Source organism: Ascidiella aspersa, chromosome 1 (assembly GCF_963924565.1).
Source record: "Ascidiella aspersa chromosome 1, kaAscAspe10.2, whole genome shotgun sequence".
NCBI lineage: Eukaryota > Metazoa > Chordata > Ascidiacea > Phlebobranchia > Ascidiidae > Ascidiella > Ascidiella aspersa.
In genome coordinates this window covers 15,317,147-15,334,994 of record NC_139447.1, presented here as the reverse complement: position 1 = coordinate 15,334,994, position 17,848 = coordinate 15,317,147, and the positions used below count along the sequence as shown (strand labels likewise).

Genomic DNA, 17,848 nt, shown 5'->3' with positions numbered 1-17,848 from the left:
TGAGACTGAAATTAGAACAACATGAACGTCAAAATAAAATAAGACCTTCCAAAGTAGACCTATAGGACTAATACGTATAATAGTCATAATGAAGTCTGAATCCGAATAATAGCTGAATGGCCAGAACAAGTCCATTATTACCAAACCCCTCATCTAACTCAATCACCAACTTGTTATTAATGCAACTCGATTTCTAACGACACCCATTACCCGGGCCGTAACCCCAGGCAGGGTCAAACAAAAAAGGGCGAAAATATGTGTTTAATTGGCTTGATATTTTTACTAATAAACGTTTCACTACGTGTCGCTACGGTGAACAGAAAGTTCATAACATGTTCTGTGTTTTTTTGCATTTAGCGGTGATCGAAAATCAAGTAGTATAAACATTCCATGGTACTTTTTTGTTTCTGGAATGGTTTAACTATATGCTTACTTTCCAACAATATGAGTAGTAACACCATGAAAGATACGGCCCGTGTGAAAGCGGCATTTTGTCGACTAGCGTGGTACTATAAATTATCTACAACGCAACAATCAGCAGCGACCTAATAACGCCAAATGCGTAGTAATAACCACGACAGACTAAATCTAAAATAGTCTAGATAAGGCCTATACATGTCGAAATAAGTCCAAAATTAATCGGAATATGACTAAACTGGACTGTATAGGGAAAGGGTATGGGATGATTGGGTACACCTGTCTGGCAATGGCCGTTTGCTGTCGACATTTGGGCGCGGCTGTTTTGGCCCTGAATTTTTTAGCTAATGGGCGGGTAGTTTGTGGTGTTAGCAATTGGGTTAGGTTTGAAAATATTTGGGGAGTTTTTGGGGGATTTTGGGGAGTGATAGTTATAGGTGGGGTTTGGGGTTAGGTTAAAGGTTGTATAGGCCTTAGTTTGCGATTTAGGTCTGATTCCGACTTCGTCATTATTGCGACTATTAGGTATTAGTCCTATTTTCGCGTTATTCCTAACTGTCTTTTGTTCCGAAGTTGATATTGTTTTTATTTTGGTCTCAAGGCTGAAGTCCCTTTAAAGATATACAACTATAAAGCCTATATAACAAAAAATTGCAAGCGATTGAAGAGAAATACTCTAAAAATTCGCGCTCGCTTTGCTCGCAAAGTGCGCCGCCACTCTTTTAAAGTCTCTAGGTGCGCCCCCAAGTCAAAAAGGTTGAGAAACACTGGTCTATAGAGATTTCATCAGATTTCTTTCTTATGGGTTTTGGTCGAAAAATATATTATGTAAAATATGTAATTTAAAAAGCCAAAATTAGTTAGTATGGATGTCGCTTTGGTTTATTTGAAATATTTACGTGGTAACATGTCATGCATAAAGGAAAATTCAATTCAAAATTGTTACCATTAAATTATAGGCGGGTTAAGGCAAAACAACGTAAGGGCGAAGTTGTTATTCTGTGAATTTTTCTTTACGTCGCTCTGCTATGTCTTTCGAATATTTCCGAACCTTCGTTCTGCCAGGATGTAGCCCAAACAAGCCGGGACCATGAAAGCAAACAAAAAGTAAATCTTTTGATACACACAAAGGGACCGGCTCGTTGAATATATTATGGAAGATCCAATTCCGCACAAAAGAGGGATGCTACTGTAAGCGGGCCCACCGTCGCTTCCAAAGTAGCCCACGTAGGTTGCTACAGGAAAAATACAATCGTTAAACTAGACCGAGACAAACTTAATAGATGCGGCAACCCTGCACAAATTACTTGCAGTATAGCAATGTTTCACGTTTACAATTCATTAATTTCTTTAAAACACAGGCTTAAAAAACATTAACCCCAAAATTATTATGTTAGCAATGTGGTCTCGGGCTCAATGTGCAAGTCATCACTCATCAGTCAGTTTGTTTCAGCAATATTTCGAATACATTTGTTTCGGTGGCTTCCAATTCACGTTGGCTGTTCAACAAATTTTGCTAAATCTAACCACGAACGTCGTTAATGTTGAACGTTAATAAAGAATTGTTTGAAACGTGAAACATACACATACATTTGTCTTCAACAATTGTGATATAGCCTTTCGAAGCTGCTTTTTGGCCAACAATTACGGTTACGTATCAATAGTCAACCGTAAGTCATCGCAGACTAAATCTGATGATCAATGAAGCAACGATGGCAGGTCGGCCGAAGGTCGTGCGTTTGAATCTCACTGCACGCTAGTTGTTTTTTTAGCCTGCCTTGCTTGTATGGTCGATCGAATTACCTGTTATAAGGGACTGTCGCAACCCGTCTGGGATACCAAGAAGGATCGCCATGAGAAAAGGAAGCCAAGTTTGTGACGAACCAACCTCACACATGAGAAGGAACAAAAGCACTCCGGCCTCAGACAGAAACATAATTGCCATAACGACATTTCTTCCTGTTATAGCTACAAGGCGGGTAAACGCTATACAGGTGAGAATCTCGGTTGCCCCAAGTACAGACATCACAAGACCTATCTGTAAAATGGGAATAAAGTTAACATAGTTCAAATGACATTTGCAAACATCCTATAGCTTAACTAGCAAACAGAAACGAACAAAAAATATGTGTAACCAATTTTATACCTATACCAAATTTATATTATTACTAAATATATTATTGCAGGTTTGTAAGTTTTTTAAAAACAGCATCTGTCTCGCATGTATGATATCAAAGTTTTCATGTTACCGGACTATTGCGGTATTAAAGCCTTTATAAGTTAAAACATTTGAACAAAACTCACTATATGTGTCTTTAAAATACGAAATGTCGATTCAAGTCCTACATTAAATTTTTAGTGGGCAAGATCTCTAATCACTCTACCTGTAATACACCAAACGTGCACGAAATGTAGGCTCGTGTGAAATCTCCAAAAATAAAGGCCATCACCATTCCGCTGTACATCGGCAGTGGTATCATCGCAGCTCCCTGCACGGTGGCAAGATGTCGCAATACGGAAAACACATCCGAAGCAAACGACGAAGCCTAACAGATTTGTAGCGACACGTTATCACATTGTTATTTATCACAGAAAAGTCTTTGTTTTATCGCTGGTCACCGTTTAATGTTTCGTCATGGAAAAATACTGTACTAAATCCCACCCCGCAAAACGTAAAGCAGAATTCTACGTTTCAAGATAGATTTTACTTATCTTTTCTAAAGGATACATAGAACACGCATTAGCTCTCACCGAGTGCTATAAATGTATTCCGCAAGTTACTAATGATTTTCGGTAACGTCAAATATCCTATTGCTTGCTCGTCACGAGTTTCATCGCTAACGTGTTGTTGCTACGTTGACCCTAATCTATCATGGTGGTTAATTCTACCATTTCCACGATAAGAAATTCTACTTATCCGCCTAGACCTATATGCGGTCGCAATTACAAAATAGTTGGACACAATTTTCCAACGTTGCCTGCCCTCCTTAACAGAAACCCCAAACCGTAGAGTTGCCACGCCAAAATCAAGTTATGATAAACCTCGACGACCCAGTCGAATGAAAATGCACGTTGCTCGCACTTTCGCACAAATGTTCACTTAAATTGTTATAACATTTAATCATTGTATGTATCGTCAATACAGTAAAAGTGTATATCGCTATATATGCAATGGCTATAAAATATATATATCATTGAATTTAATCGCAAAAGATGTGTAACGTGAGTAATTACAAATTTCAGTAATTAATTGTCTCAATCTTTAAATATAACCTAAAAGCGCCTATATGTAAAAAAAATACATATATATGTATCTATAACCAAAATTAAATAACCTAAATTTGAAGTGTTGCAACAAAAATGCTCCCGCGACATTTTGAACACACATCTGCCGAAAAATATTTTGACTTTTTCAGAAAACAAACACACAAACGTTGGACAAGCGAAGAGATCCACACGCAGCGCACAAAAAGAACGGCTTTCCGGTGACGTCAGAATTGCAAAGCACCGAACAGGGACTTCCCCTGCTGCCGCACAGATTTCCTGAAAAGCAAAAGCCACAGCAATGCTATGGCGTGTCGAGGACACAACAATTTCAAGCAATAACTTGAGATCGAACGAACGCTGACATCAAAATCCTCGTTGCCAGTTCAGGCACCTAAGAGAATACTTTCTCGAGGAATCAGGAATCGAATCAAAAACAATTCCGCAAATGCGTCAACAGATCGAACAATTTCACGTCCAACGTTCCACAAACATTTCACAACAGATAAACATAACTCACAGAAACAATTTGGCAAAGAAAGTTGTTCCTTGATATTCGGAACGACGAAAAAAAGATTTGCAAAAGGAGTGATTTGTAGCGACACGTCATCACATTGTTATTAATCACAGAACATTCTTTGTTTTATCGCTGATCACTGTTTAATGTTTCATCATGGAAAAATACTGTAAAAAAAACATTGCAGCAAAAGTTTGCAACGAAAGCTGTTTGACACCAATTTTATGCGTCAGAGCTGTATCTGATCTCACGCGCATCCGTTTCATAAAAATAACATATGTTTTAGAGCGCCGTCAAGCGCCGTGGTGTAAACAAAACTTATATTTTCGCAGCCTCGTGAAATGTACATTGTTTTTATTTGTGTGAGCCCAGCCCTATGTTGCAATCGCAATTTTTTGACGTAGAAATTGTATTTCACGTCAGAGATAAGTATAGAAAAATTTTTTTAGGAGATTTTTGTTAATTGTTGTAAGAATTGACTACGTAAATCCTTCTTCTTTCCACAAAAATTGTCTAACTGATTTTCGTCTATAAATAGTGTGCACAATCAATAAAGAATGCCCAATACGCAGACAACAAAGTCGAATGGTAGTTTTTTGAGCTAAGGCTTAATACGAAGCAGAAGATGAACAATTCAATTTGAATGCAGTATCTACCTTGTAGTTATGAGGTTGATACACCGAGGCACAAAAGACAATTAATGATTCTCATAATCCAACCTACTTCTACAGATTGAACAAGGTTTCGATTTAAATGTGAACAAACAACTAATACTGGAACGAATTTTCCACCAGGATGGTTGTTCACCCTATAGTCAGACTTGGACAACTATAGCTAATTCTAGTTTTCTAATTCAATAATTTAGAGCAAAATGCGGCTAATTCTAATTCTAATCTAATTTGTGAATTGCTTGTGAGCTCTGATTCTAGTTCTAATCTAATTCAGATTTTTACCAAAAATGCTACTTTGTCCAACGGTATTTTTAGTCTCTCAGTCAATACAAAGAATTTGAAATAAAACTCTTTGGATGTGAAGCAAGCGGGTTTAATTGCAAGTCTCATTAAACTAATTTGCCTCGACCAATCAACCTCACTATTACTTCAAGGTATTGTTGTAGTCTGATTACAAATCCACACAGTTTTTGTTGGCTGGTATGGGCAAGCCGGGCCGGCAAGCACAACCACTCACTATATTGACTAGACAAAACTGGTTATATTGATATAAGCTTTCGCATATATAAGTTGAAAGTTTGCATAAAAGAGGAAAGGCGACACCAAAAAGCGGAAATGATTTATAACCCGGAGCCTTTTTGGCAGCCGGGAACTGTAACAATAACGCGTTCACACAGGTGAAATACTTTTATCTGTTACCTACGGAAATATGTGTCACGATATAACATTTATCATGTGTGAAACAGTCGAATGCTCTGTTCTCAGAATGACAGCGAGTGTTTGGTAAAAGGCGTGAAAAAGTGACAAATCATAAATCCTAACATATTTGATAAATACACAATACAATAAATTCCAAATTATCCACTAATTATTACTCATGACGCTACAGATGGAACGACTTGTAGGTGTTTTTACCGTCTGAAAAGCATATGATATGCCAAAAGGCATAAAACTTAGTGCACACTTATTCACCATTCACATTCTTATTAGAATAATTCGCGATTTCAATGAAATTGATTGTGAATAATTGAATGTAATTCTAGTTCAAATTCGTTTTTTTGACAATTCGGTAATTCTAATTCTAATCTAATTTGAGAAAACTCAAAATAATCTAATTCTAATACTAATCTAATTTGGAAAATCTGAAATGTTCTAATTTTAATTCTAATCTAATTTCAAAAAGCTGAAATAAAACTAGTTGTCCAAGTCTGCCTATTGTAGAGATGTCAACCGCGCGGCGTTTATTGCCGCTTGCGCGGTTTGGTAAAGTTACCGCACAGCGCTGTGTAATTAAGTCTGAATATTTTGTCGCGTACCGTATACCGCGTGCTGTGCTATACCAGAGTTTACTGTTTATTTATTTGAAATAGAATAGCAAGCTGTTTGAACATAGACTGTTCATGCTTAAAATGCAGGCTGTTGTCATTACTTTTGTGTATTGACCGATTTTCTTCGAAACAGCGTCGCCCAAACGGCACCATTTCAATCAGCGTGGTCCAACTTCTTTTTATCGCGGGCCAAAAAAATTTTTTTTTTTATCTTGCGGGCCAATGTTTTTAAATAGCGATTCTAGGCTTATTGCTGGCAAATTATACATAGCCCATGGCAGTGGTTCTTGACCTTTTTTAAGCAGCGCTCCACTTTGGTAACTTTCATATGCCTTTCGCCCCCCTACGAAAAGCAATTCGGCGTTTTCTATTAAATATCACTGAGACAACTTAAAAATAGTAAAGGCTGTTGTCGGTCGCGCGAAGCGCGAAAAACATTGACTTTTCGCATCGTGCACACAACAAATTGCTCGTGCTCGACATATTGATTTAAACAGTACCGGTACGTTACCTTGTTTCAAAAGGTGTGACGACACACAATACAACGGCCATATTGCAAAAACATTATAGATTCGCTCAAAAAAGTTTGAGTCCCCCTGTTGCAAGCCTGTTGTCATATATAAAATATGAATAAAAAATAGTTTGAACGGGGTGGTGACTTTTATCGTTTATTTATAAGTTAGAAAAATTGTAATTAAATAGGGCAGTTATACATTCGATGACATGAAAACATGCAATGGCACTGAAAGAGACTTTGGGCTAAAACATAGTCAAGATAAGAAGAAAAAATAGATTCGCGCGAGGTGCGAACATTTTTTGCAGTTTCAATGTTAAACATGGCAAAAACAGAGTTTGTAGCCTACAGCGCTGTAGGAGTGGTGTACAACCCAAACAAACCATTAAAATCATGTCAAAAAATTTATATATTGACTTGGAGCTCGCACCCCCTAGGGGGGCGCGCCCACCAGGTTAAGAACCGCTGGCCTGAAATCTACACCTTTGTAGTTATGGGATCACAAAGGATGATTTACGAAGTTTTTTTGTCCATCACAATAACAAAGAAACAAAAATTGAAGTGATATTGCTAGATTGCAGCAAAGCTGACGCCCAGTTCGCGGGCCAAAAAAGTGGAACTCGCGGGACAACTTTGGCCCGCGAGCCTCATTGGACCACGCTGATTTAAATTATGGCGCCCGGAAGTCGAATCCAAAACGGCCAATGCCACCCAATTGTCCCACTCCCTCCAAATATAGTTTTAGTGGTTATTGTGTCCTAATACTATGATATTATACATTATCGTGCTTAAAATATTGTTGATTTGTAGGTCTTATTAAGTGGTCCTTTTTTAACATATTATGTAGGCCTAACGAAAGAGCATGAAGATTTAGCTGTGGAGATGTATATTTAGCTGTAGGAATCTAATTAACGACATTTAAGGTTTGCTGTGATCGACAATGTGCCACTTTAATAGGTTTTTACAGTATGTTCAACATTAAATTAGATTTATTAGTTTTAAAATCACAGATATCAATAGTGTTAGGCCACAAAACTTGTAACAGACTGTATTTAGCAGTAGCCTAGCCTGTAAGGGTCGAGTTTAGGGCCTGAGGCAAGCGATTGATTGTCCTAATTTTGACCGAATAGTCCTGTTATGAAACAAATACAGTGCAGTAAATCTAGATAAAAAGGCCTAAACCTTATGCTTTTCTTATTGTGAAGAATAATAAGTTAACCATACAGTCAACGGCATACAGCATTTGGGTTACCAACGCCTTTGTGACTTAGTGTGAATAAACCGTTTCAGCATGACGATATCTGCTAAAATATCACAATAACTATAATTATTGGAATTAATACCAAATAAAAAATAGTTATTCTTAACAAAAAATCAATTAGGTGAAAACATTTGGATATGGCATTATGATACTTTCACAAACGGAAATTTTAAGGATTAGTGTATAACACAAGGAAATTAAATGACGTGTAAGCAAGACATTTTTTTATGGATTTTTAGGGAGGTCTAGGGCTAGGCCACTATCCTGCGCCGAATAAACAAACAAACAAAAAACTTGTTTGATATCATTGAACCTGCATACTAGCCTAACTGTGGTGGTAAATTGATTTAAGTTCTTCATAAATGATATCAAAGTTTACTCACATTTTTTGAATCGGTTTTGGTAAAGCTTTCCGTTGTTTTTGCCTCCTTTTCTATGTTAAGGTCAGATTTAATTTCGCCATCTAGGCAGAGCGCGTTTTCCGAGTAACTAGTGTTCCACTCGTATGTTCGAGGATCGCGCAGGAGAAAAACGTGCATCGCCATTGCAATCGCTTGAATTGCGGAGAAACCCAAAAAAAGACAGAGACGTGTCCTCCAGTTTTGAATTTTGTATTTATCCAGATCTGCGTTATCCCCATCCACCTCCTTTCCGCTGGAGGCGCTGCACTGTGAGGCTCCACATTTGACATCAGAGTAGTTAGTGTACAAATCGCTGTTGACAACATTCCTGAAAAACATTCCCGTTTTAGATAAAATGTTGTAATAAACTTCAAATATGTTTTTAATTTTCCTATACCTATTTTAAGATCAAGGTCGATGTAACTCATACAAAAAGTAGTTTGTAAAGATTATTCTAAAACTATAAATCAACCTTAAATTAACTGCACCAGTTGCTAAATTTTTGTGCACTAATTTGCACTTCTAATTTAAAACGAACCTTTGATTCAAGTTTCCTGATTCCCCATATCTTAGAATTGCGTACGATGCCATATTTCCAAAAATCTAAAGCTCGAAAACATTAACAGAACATTAGAGTTATACACGGAGTTAAAATAGAGTAATTTGTTATCCAAACGAATGGAAAATTTCAGAGAAGACGTCACAAAGTTACGTCTTAGCATGACGTCATAAAACACCTTATAAAACCAATAAAAAAACTCTTGTTTTCGGTTTAACCAGAGCGCACAGATACAACTGAAATCTTGGGCTAAGTACATCTACAGTAGACGCATTTTCAAGAAACTATAAGATACACAAAATCTCCCAACGATTAATGTTGCTTTTTAAACATATTTAAAGGAAACCTGAACAATAGCGCTAAAACTTATCAAAAAGCATGAGGTATGCGTTAAGAAAATAAACGTCGATGTATTTTTGAAATTACATTTAATTTAAATTGGCAAAAAATAGGATTTGCCAAAGTGAAAAGAGACTAGTTTTTATCGGCACATCTTTCACCGGAACGCCGGCCTGGACCATTCTGTCTTATATAATCACTGAGTTGAATTAAAGCTATAAACCGATCACTCGATTACCAGTTTATTATTTTTAGGTTAGCTAACTTACCAGATATCCAGACAAAATTGCATAAAACATCCCAACAAATCGGTTTACGTAGATACCAACGAAGGGCTTTGTCTCTCCTTCACGTTGTTTCTGAACAAACTGCGTGTCACGCTTCTCGTCACATTGCGTTTGCACGATCCAAGCGTATTGCTTTCCAAAATGAGACGAAAAATGCGGGAATGCTGTCCATGCAAGCGATTGAGCGATTCCAATTAAAACGGCAGCGGGCATGAGAGTTGCCCAGGCTACAAAACATTTGACAATTTACATACAGAACGATCGCTATGAGAAGTACGTAACTTAATTGGTGTTAACAACAGCGTGCAGTAATCCGATAAAAATGACGACATTCGTGTCCAGTGGTGCAGCAGATAAACGCTTTTGAATTTAGATCTAAAAGTTGTTTCTGTATTTTTTTATTTCGTTTTGAGTTGTACAATAAATTACTAAACTGTTTGATTGCTGATGAATGCACAAGATTTCGGTAACTTTAAAAACAGCATACAACGAAACTATAAAGTAATGGTTTACATTCACAAACGAAAATATCCGTTGTATGAGCTTAAAACTTGCTATGACCAATAGAGTTAAACATATCGTAAACTAACCCATTGAAAAGGACTTCTATCCACTGGTAAAAACGAAAATTGTTACATAATTATACAATGCAGAATCTGAACGTGACTATTTTTGCAAGCACTCGTTACTGCACACAAAAACTTCCAAGCGGTATTTAGCTTGGTTTAACTGCGTTGCAGCTTTTGATATACCGTACATAGATAGGGTCCAGGTTAATTAATATGTTTTTGTGTGAATAATTTTGTTTTGTTTAAGCTCATTAAAACATAAAAAATTCTTTCTATTGCCTGGTAAAAATAAAATAGCATTTTGGAAAATACGCTGCTTGAAAAATGTATTAAGGTTGTGTCTTTTTTCGCAAACATTTGACATGGTTATTTATTATTGTCATTCGCAAAGAAAATTCATTGAACAGCTGGACTTTTCAAGCTGACTTGTTGACCTAATAACTCAGTTTTGAACAAAGTCTGTTTATGTAATCAGTTCAACATTTTGTTGTTACGCGCATGAGAAAAAGGGCTTCTTAAATGCATTACTTTTTACCGGAAAGGAGCACAACAATGAATAATAAAAGTCTCGAAGAAAGATGTTTAAAATAATTCCTTAATAACATGTTAACGGGGAATATTAATATTCTACACTATCTTAAATGAACATTTAAAAACACAACTGTCACTTACTTGGATAAATATTAGCCAAGGTGTAGACCATATAAAATACGTCGCTCATTAATAGCGCTTTTTTCGCTCCGACAGTTTTCAATATACTTGAAGTGAAAAGCAAATTCCAGATGGCAGTAACAGAGTACGTAACAGCAAGACATGTTGTTCCCAATTCAGACTCAATATTTATCGATGATTGCAGGCTAAGAACTCCTGCGAACGCCGCAAACGTACACACAGCCGATATGCCCAATACCCAATTTTGTTGACGAACGACTTTTTTTCTTGCTGCAGCTACCAAATCCATTTTAAAGGTTGTTAACACCCTTCAACGATCTGCGAAACTCGTCTACGGACGACGATTGAAATCGTTTAAAATAAACGTGAAGCAAACAATGGACTCCTTTAAAATATATTTCATTGCAAAACAAACATTTAATAAAACAAAAATTGAAGGAGGACATGGTTGACATCACTTTATACAGTCACTTAATATAATGAACGTCAACAATAATAACGTTTAAGAAAGTGAACCATATCGGAATGCGGTAATTGTAACTGTTGTTTTCGAAATTTAAATATTTTAAAGCCGCTTACAATGTAGCTTCCGAAATTTGTAGACGTGTATTAATGCGTGAATACAGTACGATTTTAGTAATACCAAACATATCGTAATTACATGGTGTAATGTAGTACTTCGTACCGTTGTTAAAACATGACGCCAAATACTTTCTGCATTTTGTTAGTACAAGCAACTTCACATTGAAGGGGATCCACAGAACCATATCATTCTTACGTATCATAGTACATCGGAAGGTATCATAGTACATTGGCTTACGTAACATAGTACATCTGAAGGCATGGCAGACTAACCGAATCTGTCGATCAATGATGCATGCTTGTTTCGGTCAGTCTGTGATGGCTTCCGCTTTACAATAATATGAAGGTCGTAATCGTTGGTCAAAAAGTGACTTCAGAATGGCTTGATCGCAATTGTTAAATACGTGTATGTATCTTTCATTGAATGATGCGTTATGTGCAGATCAGACCTGGGCAACATACGGCCCGCGGGACAAGTTTCTACATGTTTGGTTGTATGTATCTTTCATTGAATGATGCGTTGGTGTAGATCAGACCTGGGCAACATATGGCCCGCAAGGACAAGTTTCGACATGTTTGGTTGTATCGTAAACAGGGACGGATCTAGTCATGATCCCGCCAAATTCGATTTTTAGCCTGTTTTAAATACTAAAATGAAAATTGTTTTCGCACTTCGCGCGAATCTCTAGTGTCTTTCTCGTATGTTCCACGCGATTTTTCGGCAACTTTACAGACAATAACGTCCTCTGCATTGTGGCACTCTCTCCAACGAAAGTTGAAAAAACTTAACCTAATACTTGAATATTTTTAGCGCATCGAAAGTATTCCGTCTTTAAAATATGAGCGAAATACCGACTGTATTCTGAACTCTGAAATATACCGATTTACACTTTGCTAACCTAATTTAGTTACTGCCATGTTGTGTATTTCTTCCGATTTATATCGTATTTGCAATATGGCCATTGTACCGCAAGTAACACATCGGCAACTTAAAGCTTTATAAAGCCAAAAAAAACATAGTAAGATTTTTTTAATGAAATTTTTTGTATTTTAATCTGAACTTTTGGGTCAACGCGCCCCAAAACTTGATAAACGCCAATATATTAACCAATGTACTTTTTTTGTCTGTTCTTTATGCTTCACGTCACCCTCTTAATCTGAATTAAACTTTAGATTTTAAAACAATTATAGTCGCAATTTTTCGGGCTTCGCGCAACGACCTGTGGCCTTCTTTAAATTCGAATTAAATTGCACATATTCGCAAAGCTCTAAACGAATAATAAACTCGTTAGCTTATTCGTTTTATTCCGTCAGAGTTTCTGACATCATTTTGCGTGTATTTTAGATCCTATTGGTGATCCGGTCCACCACAACATTTTAAGTTTGTCATGCGGCCTGCGGCTAAAAATAATTGCCCACCCCGGGTGTAGATCCTCTTCAATGTGAAGTGGACTAACAGAATGTACCAAGCATTGGCGTCATGGTTGTTTCTCAACTCGCTCCTCTCTGAGCAGGCGTAGCTGAGTTGATAGAGCGATGGTTCCTATATGAGTTCGATCCTCACTGCGGGTTAGTTATTATTTTAGCCTGCCTTGTTTGCATTATTGATTGACAGATATTGTTAGTCTGCAATTGCTTCCAGTGTGCTATGATACGTAAGCTACTATCGTTGGTCAAAAATCGACTTCAGAAGGGCTAGATCACGTGTGTGTATCTTTTATTCATTTAATACGGACCACTTAATTAAGAAAACTTTTCATTTTTCACGGACATAAAAATGCACCATGTCACCTGTGCTGCAATTTGTAAAGCAGTTCGACTTTGTTACGCACAATGGCTTACCACACCACACAAGCTAATAACCTACTAGCATACAAGTTAATGTGTTGTTTGTCAGAAACTTCACTTACTGTTCAGCTACTTTGAAATTGCACTCGTTTAAAGCCGGTTAATATAATGCTAGACTGTTGATCTCTTTATTTATAGTAATTTATTTATAGTAATATCTTTATTTATAGTAAAAGTCTCGCAATTACTATCAACAAACAACTGTTAAACTTTATATTGACCGCAAACACCAAAATATGCAACGTACTTTGTTTTAAACTCGGTTTAAAAAAGGCCAACGGCTGCGGATTGCTAGGAAATGATTAGCACGTCGAGCTACATTTTTTTTAACCACGAGCTTGTGCACACATATGCTGAAAAAGTTCGTTTCCTAATATCGTACAATAATAACTCGCCCTTTATTAAGCATCAGTTGTTCGTATTTCACATTATTGTGATTTACAGTCCAGTTGAGACCAAATCTACACTTCAACTACAAATAACTTGTTTCTGTTAATTAACTATAAGCCTCATAGCTCAAATATGGATTGAAAGCCTAGTCTAGTACCAGATTGGAAACTTTGGATATTGCGCGGGGGAGATGTTTTTCAGCTGAAAAAATGCGCGGCTGAAAATAAAATTTCGACTTGAACTTGCGCGGCTGAAAATAAACCACCAGGCTACCGAACGTTGTAAGTTGCGATATAATAATAAACTTACAGGTTTACAGCGTTCATGGAATGCTTGAAGCACTGAGCAATTTTTGGTTGGTGTGCGGGCGCAGCTAAATATTTGAAAAGCTGGATTGTGTAGCATTTAATGTGCAATATTACTCGATATTGCCTAATTTGGGGTCACTAAACACGTGACCGTTGTCCACTGATGCGTGACCAAAACGCCGAACAGTGCGTTTCTAGCGTTTCGCAGGGGATTCTATATGATGCACTATATTACATACGTCTTATAAACTAGCGTTAAAAAATGTTATTGAACTTCAGTATGCGGCCCGCCAATTTTTTTTGTGCTTGTTGTGGCCCTTGTACCATTTTAGTTGTGCAGGCCTGATTTAAGGTGACACATTTTCGGTCATACACGAGTGATGAGTGAATAAATGTGACGTCAGTTTTATACTAACGTTTCTATTATGTTAATATACTTCTCGTAAATAGTAAAGTTTGGTAAAGCCCGTATTTATATTTTACCAGTATTACTCATTTTGAGGTAATTTAGTTTCATACAGAAGTTTGCGCGGCTGAAGTTTTGTGCGTTTGCTCGAGTCAGATTTGCGCGGCTGAACACATTTTCTATAAAATGCGCGGCTGTGACCGCGGCTGAAGGTGCTACTTTCCAACCTGGGTCTAGTATATACGTAGTTGCATTGAAGCTATTTTTTTTACTTAAGTTAGAAGACTTTCAAATCAAACCGTTGCTATAGACACAAAGCGTTACGCAGAAACCGTAAGCGCTGGTAAAGACCATGCAAATAAACTTGAAATCTCTACCATTCATGGCAGTCGCTCTAAAACTATTTACTTAGGGTTACAATCACAGGTGTACTTTTAAGCTGGTCCTAATTGTTCTCCAGTCTTTACCTATTTCAAACAGATTCTAAGAGTGACTGTGTGGGGCACGAGTTTGTTTTTTTGAACTCCTGACTCCAGTTTTAATAGTTGCGTGCGTTAACTCGTTAGCCAATCACAAGACGTACACTGTACAGGTTATGAGAATTGTAATAGTTGATAAACGAACACCCAGTTCAAACTATAGATGGGCAAACAATCAACACTGTAAACAGCACAGCGCTGTCAACAGCACAGCGCTGTCAACAGCACAGGACGATAACTGAGAAGAGATAGTTTTCAAGCAGATAGCGGGCTCAAGTACACAAATCCCTGTGCTGACCGCACAGAGAGAATGCAAGCCAGTAAGCAGTTTACAGTTTGGTGCGAGTAGACAATAAATCTGTGGCATAAGCCGATACAGCGTAAATTGCACTGTAAACACAAAAGCTCTTAGTCGGGAATTAATCGTGCGCTCTACACCTGTACATAGTGTATAAACATTACCAAGGAAATAAACAAATACTACCCGAGGAAAACATAAAAACAAGTTACCGTATTTAGTTATTTTTAGGTTCCACGAAACAATACAATAGGGTAGTAGGACACAATTAAATAACTTTGTGATATTATGCTAAAGTAATTACTCACATTCAAATATTTATGCACTGGATTTAGGATAATTCCGGTGTGCTGATTTCAAAAATGCCTCCAGTTTTCTTCTATCACGTCAAGTTTTTGCTCTACAGCATACATCCAAAATATTTTACTTTTCACGAATTTAACAGGGATACACAAAGTACCCTTGCTATTTATGTATGTGGGACAGCAGAGCTCGAGATCAGCACTGGGTGGAAGATGGGGTGGAATCTGACCTTAAACCTAGTGATTCTAATATTTTTACATGAGTCACTTGTGGACAGTGAAAAAATTATTTTCCCACCTCTGCACGTAAAGCTCGGCCTAATGAAGCAATTCGTTATAGCATTGTTAACTAAAAAGCAACTGTTTCACTTTCTTCGTTTTGGCGTTTCCTGGCCGGTCAATACAACAAATTAAGCCTGGTGTGTTTGATGGTCCACAAATTCGGCAACTCATCAAAGATGAACGTTTCAGTGGTTTAATGTCCGAATTAGAAGAAAATACGTGGTTATCATATAAAAACATTGTCAAGGAGTATTTCTTGGGAATACCCGGACAGAGAATCATATCGAAATTGTTCAGAAGCTATTGGAAAACTTCAAAGAACTCGGCTGCAACATGAGCATCAAAATACATTTTTTGCATAGCCATCTTGTTAATTTCCCGGATAACCTTGGTGCAGTTAGCGATGAGCATGGAGAAAGATTCCACCAAGATCTGAAGGTGATGGAGGAAATATATCAGGGAAGGTGGGACTAACATATTCTGGCTGACTATTGGTGGAGTATTAAGTGAGACTATACCCACAGCTCACACATTCCAGGAAAAGCTCCAAGCGTAAATTTTTGCCTAAAACTCGCACTTTATTTGTCCTGCAGAAAGAAAATCCGTTTTATGGAACAGAATAGAGCTATACAAATGGTTGAAAACCATTGAGTTCCTTTGGTTGCTTTGAAAACCATTGAGTTCCTTTGGTTGCTTGAAGTTTTTAAAACGTTTTATACAATAAACACAGATGTCTTAAATGTTGTACTTTTTTGTTGGTTCTGAAACCAAGTGGTGGGTGCCTACAGGGACGGTTAAGGCGGGGGCTGAAGGGGCTGCAACCCCAGGCTCACTAAAAAAATAGGCCCATCACTAACAATTTAATAGGACCAACCGATGTTATCCTTGTATAAGTTATATGCTAGAACAGCGGTTCTCAAAGTGGGTCCGTACAGTAGTTTCAAAGGGTCCGCAAGGAGAATTAATCCTTAAGTTTTTAAACATTAGTCTATCTCTTCATCCTTTTTTGGTTTGGTGAACCCTTAAAGTTGTTGTGACGAACTCATGCACCCTATTACTTAAAAGGTAAACTGAGGTAAAAAGCGATTTAAAAAATCATTATGCATATCAATATCATAGTTTCAATTAAACCGAGCGGAGCTACCGAAGTCGGTGAGAGTTCTATTATGGCTGCATGCTGCTTGCGAGTAGCTGCATGTCATAAAACAGCATTCAAACAAACTTAATATCAAATTAGTTGCATATCAAATATTGTGATTCACTCTTGTACACCCTTTCGTACTGGTGCACCCCATACATCACCCTAGGCTGCACCGTGCACACCGGTTGAAGAGCACAAGTTAAAAAGTCTTTGCTTTAGAAAGAATCGTGACTGCACTACTGTACTACAAAAAATAGGTCAACTGACCGTTGAATTTTTATAGGGCAGCAAAATATCAAAATAATTGCAACGGGTCCACCAAGAAAAAATTTTAGAAAAGTTTGACAACCGCTGTAGAGATATCACCACGAACTCCAGTAATAAGACCGAGATAAAAACAACATCAACGTCGGAATAAAACACAGTTCGAAATAAGACCAAAATAGGACTAATACCTAATAGTCGTATTACCGTCTATAATTGGAATAAGTCCGAAATCCGTCGGAATAAGACCTATATAGGTCAGAATCAGGCCTATGAATTCAACACTTTATCAACCCCAAACCCCACCCCTAGGTACATCACTAACTTCCCTAATAACCCTAAACCATTTTATAATCCCACCCATTACAGACCAATAACCCGAAACCAGACCAAAAATCCGGTACTAAAACAGCAAAGCCCTAACGGCGCCGATTAAACTAGGGCGTCCAAAACAAAACGGCGAGCCCAAATGTTTAGATTTAATAATTAAAATAAGTTCATGTTTTCTAAAGTATCTGTTGCATTAACAAAGCATCTTTATCTGATGATTATTAATTAATCAGGCGACGCTCATTTCCATTGCTTAAAAGAGTACTAAACCAAATGCGTTTGTCTATGGACCAAAATAGGTTGCATTCCTTATCTCTATTTGAGATTTTAGAAAAAATATACCGCTTTAAAGTTTTTAACAGCTTTGCTTTATCAAAGCAAGAACACATGTTAAATGAATCTGTTTGATAAGTGAAAAA

The 17,848-nt window shown here is 37.3% G+C and overlaps 1 protein-coding gene across 3 annotated transcripts; it reads right to left on the bottom strand.

Moving 5' to 3' along the window:
* Window positions 1-1,294: 1,294 nt before the first annotated feature.
* On the bottom strand, window positions 1,295-15,572 carry LOC146168000 (protein unc-93 homolog A-like). 3 transcript variants are annotated; one of them, XM_083382775.1, is made up of 8 exons: window positions 15,419-15,572; window positions 10,800-11,184; window positions 9,541-9,785; window positions 8,912-8,976; window positions 8,356-8,686; window positions 2,802-2,963; window positions 2,221-2,455; window positions 1,295-1,652 (listed from the first exon to the last, which is right to left on the bottom strand). In XM_083382775.1, exons 2-8 carry the CDS (start codon window positions 11,086-11,088, stop codon window positions 1,444-1,446), a joined length of 1,536 nt encoding a protein of 511 aa, XP_083238901.1. In that variant the 5' UTR covers window positions 11,089-11,184; window positions 15,419-15,572; the 3' UTR covers window positions 1,295-1,443. The 3 variants fall into 3 exon arrangements, with proteins under 3 accessions (XP_083238901.1, XP_083238893.1, XP_083238885.1); XM_083382767.1 differs by having other exon boundaries at window positions 10,800-11,130; XM_083382759.1 differs by lacking the exon at window positions 15,419-15,572 and having other exon boundaries at window positions 10,800-13,768.
* Window positions 15,573-17,848: the final 2,276 nt, after the last annotated feature.

Coding starts and splice junctions, on each gene's coding strand:
- LOC146168000 (XM_083382775.1), bottom strand. CDS start 11,088: ATGGATTTGGTAGCTGCAGCAAGAAAAAAAGTCGTTCGTCAACAAAAT. Junction 8,687..8,911: donor TCAGGAAACTTGAATCAAAG/GTTCGTTTTAAA, acceptor TGTTGTCAACAG/CGATTTGTACACTAACTACT. Junction 2,456..2,801: donor GCACGTTTGGTGTATTACAG/GTAGAGTGATTA, acceptor CCCATTTTACAG/ATAGGTCTTGTGATGTCTGT.